Consider the following 9,342-nt stretch of genomic DNA (forward strand, 5'->3'; position numbering starts at 1 on the left):
TGGTACATAAGCTTTGTTTTTACTTCGATTTTTGGAGTCCTGAAGATACTTCAATTTAAATAAAGCACAATTTTAAAAAGCTTGCCAAATCATAATTATTAAGAGATACTTATATCATTTTATAAAACGCGTTTCCTATCAGAAACAAATTGATTATTGTAATGTCATTTAACACTTTCTATAAACCTACTCGATATATATGAGAACGTGACTATGGTGTGGTACTTTATGAAAATCTAGAATGAGGTTCTCGTTGACCTCATGTATGCCTATCCCTAATGTATTGTCTGCTGGTTTGCAGCTGTCTTGAGAATGGGACTGGTTTGATTTTGATAGATAAGGTACATCATAATTACTATACTAACATTAACACATCTTCCATAAACGTAATGTATAGCTCAATCATTGATATACTACTAGATGAGGAGTTCCCATACAAGTGTCATTTTAAAAATGTACCGCAAAAGAAGATATTACGAATATCGTCTTATAATATTTCCCTGTAGGTATAATGCGTTAAGACCGTTAACATGGATTCCTGAATTTCACCCGTATTGCCCTGGCTGTAAAACTAAATTTGCGTTCTTGGAATGGTGACCCTCAGGGTTCTGCAACCCAAAGCTTGCAAGTTACAGTTAAAATTCATGTCTGAGCGAACAGAGCAAGTCGTCATGAGCTGACTATTAAGGCCGGTCCGTACCAGCCGAGTGATTTAGTAGAGTGGCGAGTGATTTAGTGAATTAGTAACTGAAAAGTGTCCGAACACAGTGCATTAGTGAGTGACGCGTCAAAATGAACAGAGCGTCAAGAGCGACGGATATTTCAAAGAGGACACCATTCGCGCTTCACGAGAGTGCTGCCGTCTGTCGTAACTTCAATAATTATTCAAATGACACTATGCAAAAACAACGTTGTTGAATTAAATCGATTTATGCTCCAAATTCCTATTGATGAATACTTATTTACATAGGATACCTACCTATTATATTTTTGTGGTTGCATAAATTTTTGTATGCTTACCTATGTATTTTTGTAGTTTGTTTAGGTAATAAATAGGTACTTTATGCACAATATTAAAACCACATCAGACATCTATCGAGCTGCCAAAGAAATGTCTTGCACATTCCCAAGTGTATAAATATTTTTTTAACAATACCCTTATCCAATGCATCAGGTGAAAGATCGTTTTCTATTTTAAAGCGTGTAAAAAAATATTTGAGAAGTACTATGGGAGAAGAAGGATTTAATAGTATGGCCATTTTGTATATAAAGCAAGAAATTTAAACCGAATTGACACTGCCAACATAATTGACGAATTTGCAAGAAATTAAGCAAGAAATTAACCAAGACGAAAATTTATTTAAAACATGTTTTTTTATTTTATTTCTATTACCTTTGTTATATTTTATGTTAATAAATTAATGAGACTTTCTACGTATAATTTTGACTTTTTTTTCGGGGCCATTGAATCGAATGGCCCCTAAATTTTTACCGCTCAGGGCCTCCACTTGACTTGATCCCCCCTGATGTTATGCTCCATTGTACTTACTGACTATAAAATATAAACAGAATGATAAATGAATAATTATAAATTATAATTATTCTAATGAACACTATGATAATGTGTACCTACCTACATCTTTACCTACTTTCAATAACAACAAGTTTTCTGTGAAATATTTCCATTATTTATCAAAGTTTTAATCAACAAATTATCCACTTTACTAAATCACTGGCACAGTCCGAACAAGGCTTTAGTTAGAGTAAGATGCAAGCTAGATCGGGCTTACTCATAATTATTGCCAGGTCGTTTTCGAGACAAATATTAAGTGAGCTTATATCGAGATAAGTCCGCTGATAATAAAACAGTAAGTTTTAACACTGGCCGAGTCGCTGAAAATCGGGCGTCATTTTAAGAAGCATATGATTAATCCAGTAGTAGATAAATGAGCTCGATGCTACCTACATAAGACATTTTTTGGAAATCGATGTTACCACCGTTTTTTGCACGAAGAAATAGTTTGACTTTGATAACTGACGAATAACAGGAATGTATATTTATAACAAAAACACTGATAGGTTATAAATTTGATTTGCGATTTTTTTATAATAATTCAATACGAAACGAGAAAGACCTTATAATTATGTTGCTTTGGAGGCAATCTGAAATCTGATTTTGACAGCTGAACAGTGGGATCACTCGTTTGAGAAATGCGTGTACAAAAAGATATGCTGATGCTTTGTATCTTAAGATGGCGCTGGCACTGTTCACAATATTATGTATGGATGCAATATCGCAAGTAATTTTAAAGTACGCACACGTATAAACTGTTAAAGTTCATTGAAATTAGATCATTCAAAATATTCTGCGGAATGACAAAACCACAGACTTACTTTGTCGCCATGCCAGCATGTGACGTCTTCTGCTACCTACCTACAAACAATAATGTTATCTCAAAAGTACTTTCTGAAAGAAGAGGTCGATTGGTCATCATCAGTGACAGACATCACATTCAAATACTGTAGGTCAATGCGCCCACACACACTAAACCAGATACATAGGTAAGTGAAATAGTTGTAGGAAGCGTGTATAACCGAGACTAGGATAATATCTACCTACCTATTTAAATTTAGTCACAAAGCTGTGATAGGATACATAGCCGATGGAAGAAAATATCGCATAATATACAATTACCTGCTGTACTGGTCCGTTATCTGAATGCGAACATCCAGGTGTTGGATCTTCATCATGGAAAGGGTGTATTGCATCTGCAACGAACTCGCGTTTAACGTCAACCAGCTGGAGGTCAATCTCGGGATTAATTTCAGCGAGTCGCGTTGCTGGATACTGAAGGAAACATTATGCATTTTTGTAATCATATAAAAAAACAATTTTGAGCTCGCGTAGCCATTTTATAACAATGCTTACTTATATAATTGAGGTAGGTAGCTGTCTAAATGTATGTCAAAAGGTTTTTGAAAGAAAGTTTGACATCCTCGTATGTTCTTAAACAATTTGTAAAAAATATAAACTTATCGAAGGTATTCTGCTAAAATGATTATAAAAAATCGCAGGAAAGGACTTAATAAATAAAAACTAACCTCAAAATCACAACTGAAATCGTCTGTGTTCTCCTGCTTTATATAGGTGAACGTGTCAGTGCTGTTTTGGTGGCTGGTTGTTACATCAAACTTGTCTTCAGTACCAGATTGGTCTCCATCACATTCTCGCTTCACTTCCATGTTTGCGTATCAACAATCGTATGCAATGTGCTAGAGACAACTTTCTGTTGTGTTGTATATAAGTGTTGCCGAAATACAGTTAATAATATTCCGTGTAGCTATTATCTGATAAACAATAATGTAAGTATTGAATTTTGTAGTTATTATGGTACAGATACTAATGTGAAGAACACCGACTACACGTAGAACTTTTATTGTAACTAAAACGTGTGTCCTGTCGCTGGAGACTAGTAGAGAGTGGAGCCGTCACGAAAAAGATATCGTCAGTGTTTACAGTATAGGAGAAAAAAACCCAATTTGATTTATTAGTTATTATATAGTGAGATGCACTGTTCTCGTTATGATTGCTGAAATGCTGACGATCATTTTCGTACCATTGTTTTGGTTAGACAACAAAACATACATATAATTGTGTCACCGTGTCAAGTGTGTATTTTTATTATAGGTAGGTAGCTAGTTTCCACAGGAATACTTTTCAGTATTGCGGCAACACTTTTCTAATATTACCTTGAAAGGATCCTCTCTGTCACATAACACGTGGCTTCTGGAATATATACCCTTAACATGGATGCAAAGCAACGATGTGATGGAGGACACTCCGATATAGAAGGCAAGCCTTTGTTTGACACGCTGAGTATCCATCCAAACAATGCGGTCGTTTCAAGTTGCAATTTCGAGGTTAGTTTTTGGAAACTAATTTTTTTTTACAATAACATTAGATTGAGAATAACAATGATTCGTTTTACATTATAAACTGTAGCTTTTTACAAACTATGTAGGAACATATTGTGATATTAATTGTTTCAAAAAAAATACATGTTTATACAATTTGACAGCTAGTGATATTAAAGGGTTGGTTTGTTTATCTACTAATTCATGTTAAATATAAATATTATACAATGATATATGGTGATGACGTGACATGAAACTGTTTTACCGTGTTTACAAAATGTAATAATGCTTTTTTCAGCACTTTAATATGGCGGACCTCTCTAATATAAAATCTGAGACAGATGATCATCCAGCTGTCGTCAAGCGCGAGATTATTGAAGATGTTTCACATCCATTATATGATGAAGATCCTCAACCGGGTTGTTCATATTCAGATTACAGGCCACATCATCAGGTACGTTCAATTGTACGTAGGTATATGTGCCGTTTTCTTCCCTTGATGCCGTCTTATAATATTGAAGGTTTGAATTTGCAATGCATCTTTGAAACTCATTTCACCATTATTAATTCGCTCCAACTTGTTTCATTTAGTGGTTTTAGCTCACACTGATATTTTAAAACAAAACCATGAGCATTTATTTATGATGATTTATACATCACAATCATTCGAATGTAAAGCAATAATTAATACGATTATCTAAAATTGTGATCAATTGTATGGTGAATAAATGAAATTAATCGTCCGTGAGTTCTTTTTAGGCAAGTAGGTAATACAAGGTAAGCCTATTGTCTACAAAAAACTACTTGCAGCCATAAAATACAATAAACGGAAGCTATACCTACATACGTGTGAAATGGGGTGGAAATAGACCAATTCTATTTTCAAAACTTTATGTAACAAATTAATGTTGTAAGCCTCAAATTTTACTAAATTATCTACCATGCTGCATGACAACATAAATTGAGGCGTTCCAGCTAAACAGTTTGATAGGTCAAAACTGGCGTACTGCGCAAGCGTTATAAGTAAGCCGGAATAGTTTTAGATTTAACGTTTAGTTCACTGTATCAGCAAAGTGCAAACCATTTTGTGACCGTCAAAAATGATTTGGTCTGAAACGTCAAACCACTTCTCACGTCTGTCAAAGTAATAACTCTCCAGACAGGACCTAACCTAAAAATGATAGTCATTTATTATATTCCGTACCTATGTCATTTTCTCAACATAATATTGCGTTACCTACCTATGAACATTATAATATTTTTAGGATTAAGAAAAACTGAGATTCTTCTGCATTTATATATTGCGCGATGTTCATATTAATATTTTAGTCAGTGGGAGTTCAGTAGAATTAGGTAGGTATATTATTGCGTAGTAACCGATACCAATTATTCATTAGTAACCATATGCGAACAATAAACCGCTTTTGGTCGTGTTGTCCCATGACTCCACCCAAATTGTCTATCCATAGAGTTCGATTCGATATCATCACTTGTTTGGTATATAGTGAGAGGTAGTGGGGGTCGCCACTCGACCGAAAAATTACAACAAAATGGATTGACTCAACTAAATGATTTCACTAAAGTACTCGAGTCAATTTGTCTATTCGTACACGTTTAGTTACTAAATTGCTCGCCACTCGACTAAACTACTCCTAATCTACCTAATCGAACCGGGCTTAAGGGTGTATCCATGAGCGCAGCGATAAAATTAAACCTCATTGACGTGCATATTCAATCGTAAAGACTGATATATTAATATTTTGTAGTTGTGATCCTTATCGTCACAACTACAAAATAAAAGAGAAAAAAGAAAGCTCTCTAGATTTGGGATGGAATAAAGTATAAAGTTAAAGAGCTGAGCATGAGAAATAAGCAAAAGGCCATGGGTTACGTGCATCCTTTTCAAGCTGAACAATAATTACTTCTGTAACCTCGCAACTGACAACTGTAAAAAAATTAAATTAGAATACAAAAGGGGATTGCACGGCTGAAGGCACGTGCAATCTATGATTAAAGATGTACTTATTAAAGTCCTGAACGCCACACGGTCTTGATACCGTGAAAGATTATAATTATATAGCAGTGTGGAGTAAAGGGGAAATAATAAATGAAAGAGCAATTTATGTACTTGACCGAAACTATATTATAGCAAAAAACAAGAATATTACATTAAAGGGTTATTAAGGAAATACTATAATAAAGGCAAGCAGCCAAGTTTTAAAAGAAACATTGGAAGATAAGTGAATCAAATAGTAATAGTTTTAAAATACCAAACTTGGAACGACACAGAGGCTTGAAGCACTGCGGCTGCAATCGTGCTGCTTTAAGTGACGTCCATTATAAGTTTTGGGTAAAACCAAAGCAGAGCACGACTATCCTGGATGACAGACAGAATCAAAAAGCCGCGTTGCTTCTTTCGCACCTCGCGACGTCCGTTGCGGCCGGAAATTCCAACAGCGACATCTCTTATTAATCGCGTCGCTCCATCGACGTTACCATAGATCATCGTCGGGGTTGCCAGAAGTATAAATATTGGTTATGTTCATTTTGAACATAACAAGACTCAGCTGAAGGAAAATTTTCGAACGAAGCGGTACGCAAACAATAAGCAAAACGCAACAGTATCTTCAAAGGAGGTATGGTGCTTCGAACGGTGTCCAATAATGCAACAAAAATACAGAATGGACATTATTTATGGTCGCTTAAGAGTTTGCATTATATTTTTGTCTATTCTTACATGACAGCTAGTTGGGGTTGATATTAGATTTTCCAACCTGTCAATGAATATTATATCTCCCAATGGTTTCGATAACCGGAATCGTTTCACAAACGCCTCTTCTGTCATTTTGAATGGATCTGTCCGGTTACCAAATCTTAACAACAAAATTTCAGCGTGAATCACTTCCATTTTGGGTACCTACGTGTACAATAACCTAAAATGTGGTAATGACATTAACATATTATTTAATCAGTACTTATATTAGTTATCGCTGAATTCTTAAAACGATTGATTGTTGTACGTAGATAATTATTTCTTAAAGAAGCTACTCGTACTTACTTCAATATTTACCTCATAATAGTGTTATTATAATAATCAGTACCTACGAGAATGTGAACGTGAATATTAATAAAATATGTATGTTTCTTTATAACAAAACACAATAAATACCTACTTAATTGAGAATTTAAATACAAAACAACACTTCCAACGGTAATATGTAAATGAAAAAAAACAATAAATAAAAAGCCTTTCAACGTCACGTTCCGACATTAAATCTGTCAAAATTAGCGCCTCAACCGTCGAAGCTTATAACGCTCAAAAGCCTCCGCCACTTTCAGACGCGTTTGTCAAAATCTAATTAGAAATTAAATTTCTCATACATTCTAATCACTTTCTCATACAATGACTTCGATACAGCTTTGTCCAAAAATTGCCTTTCTAGGTGGTCATAGTCCAGAAACTTTGCAATCTTTATGTTGGTTGGTTTTCTATATTGTTAGTATAAATGTTTTGATTGATTTATGTTTGTATTTTATTTCTTGACAGACCCCGCTCGTAAACCGCGACATGGAGTGTATGATTGCACCTGATATCTTTGAGAGACAATCTGCACAGTCGTTTGGTGAAATTGAAGTGCAAGAAATGGTCATCGAAAAGGAAATAGCAATTGCTTCTGCGAAAGAAGTCCGTCTGAGGTTGAACAGATCTTCATTTTTCGTTAGAAATTTTGTTTGCAACGTGTGTTGTAATTTTTTTTCATCAGCGCACATTTTAAAGTGCCATAAACGTATGCACGATGCGTCGCTGACTTTCGATGAAGTGGCTTTTCCATGCGACCAAAGCAGTCACTTGTATGAAAAGTTTGATGCGTCGACGTTTGCAAGTAATTCACAGGTAACTCATATGATATACATGCTCATTTGATTATTGTTGTTCGGTATATAATGTATTATATATGCTAATATGCAACATAATAGTACACACAAAACTTTGTCAGTCATACATATTTGTTTTCATTAGATTAAGGTTACCATAATTTACTGATGTGTTGGTTAGTTTTTAAAATTCAACAAAACCCCGCGAAGCCAAGCCATAACAAATAATAGTCCAAAATTTTTCGTCTATCTAGATAATATCTTAAATCATGTTATTAAATCATACAGATCTTTGGATATTTTATAGATCGAAGAATATTTTTTATAAGTTATGGTTTGGTATAAGCAAGGCTTAATGAATTTTAAAGCCATCTGTGAAATGTACTCCTAATTCAACTAAAACAAATAACTATAGATGGAAAGAGTGTGCACTATTTTGTCGGTTCGCCCATAACATTGGAATGTCGTTCGGTGATTATACATTCACCTGCCATATTAAGTCAAACATTGGCGACCAATTGTTGAAGAAAGAGTTCTGGGAGACCTTCTCTGGCTTATCGTAATGGTGATACTGTTACTTAATATTTATAATGTTATTTTCAGAAGCGCGAAAACGGTCTGAATAATATTAAGTATGAGAATAATGATGAGGCAGCCATCATCAAAGAAGAATTAGTTGAGAATACAATTCAGCAAATCAATGATAAATTAACTGAACCTGGCTGCTCTAATCTTCAATACAAGCCATTAGACCAGGTATGTTTAAAAACAAATGCGGCTTTGTCCGATAGGCTGACGTCAAATTCAGGGCGCCCAGTTCGGACTACTTTTGTTAAAGCACTGCTGGTCTTATTGTACGGGAAATGTTAGGTTCTTAGGCATTAAATGCTGCTGACTTCACGAATCCATTTCTCAAAATCAATTTATATGCAAATCTTGATTCAAATAAAGCGATAGTAGCAGTAGCTATATGGCACTTCCTGTTGAAATCACTGTTCTTTCGAATGATTCCATATTTAAAACAAAATAATAATCATGGCTCGACAAGGATATCCATTAACCTACGTGAGCTTTGGCCCCACTTTTGAAGAATTGTGCGGCGATGCCACCAGCGTGTAAACCGCACCAAATTATGCATTTTTGTGGATGTAATGAATTATAGGAAGTCTTCTGGATTGGTATTTTTCCGTGTAGGAAATTTTCCTTATTAACACACCTTTTAAGCAAAAATGAGCGTCATTGCTAAATGCAATTTTTTATTAATAATCATGTCCTTTCTTTTTCGTACAAGGTTGTTGTTATTGCATGCTTGCATGCAGCGTATATTTTTAGCGTGGATAAATGATTGTACCCCTTACCCTAATCTCTTGCAGACTAGACAAATAAAAGGTAATGGAAATTTGTGTTAAAATAACTCTTTATCGTTAAACATCCAATAATTTTAGACAAAAGCAAAGTGTGCCGCAAAAGTGGTCAAGCCAAACGTTATTAATTTATTTGCACATTTATAATAGTGATAATATTTTAAATAATCATGTTCCAAATTTACGA

General features: G+C 34.6%; 1 protein-coding gene across 1 annotated transcript; it reads left to right on the forward strand.

Annotated features, from left to right (window-relative positions):
• Positions 1 to 3,728: 3,728 nt before the first annotated feature.
• Positions 3,729 to 8,354, forward strand: LOC147077565 (uncharacterized). The gene is made up of 4 exons (XM_085941121.1): positions 3,729 to 3,921; positions 4,214 to 4,369; positions 7,463 to 7,633; positions 8,319 to 8,354. The coding sequence occupies exons 1-4, from the start codon at positions 3,808 to 3,810 to the stop codon at positions 8,352 to 8,354; spliced, it is 477 nt and encodes a 158-aa protein (XP_085797247.1). The 5' UTR covers positions 3,729 to 3,807.
• Positions 8,355 to 9,342: the final 988 nt, after the last annotated feature.

Source organism: Rhyacophila brunnea, unplaced genomic scaffold (assembly GCF_057557595.1).
Source record: "Rhyacophila brunnea isolate RB1 unplaced genomic scaffold, BYU_Rbru_1.0 scaffold_13, whole genome shotgun sequence".
Taxonomy (NCBI): domain Eukaryota; kingdom Metazoa; phylum Arthropoda; class Insecta; order Trichoptera; family Rhyacophilidae; genus Rhyacophila; species Rhyacophila brunnea.

Bases quoted from the DNA above. Each gene is read 5' to 3' on its own strand.
- LOC147077565 (XM_085941121.1), top strand. From the start codon at position 3,808: ATGGATGCAAAGCAACGATGTGATGGAGGACACTCCGATATAGAAGGC. The intron at 4,370-7,462 runs GTACGTTCAATT...ATTTCTTGACAG, and splicing joins ATTACAGGCCACATCATCAG to ACCCCGCTCGTAAACCGCGA. The intron at 7,634-8,318 runs GTTAGAAATTTT...CAATTGTTGAAG, and splicing joins TGAACAGATCTTCATTTTTC to AAAGAGTTCTGGGAGACCTT.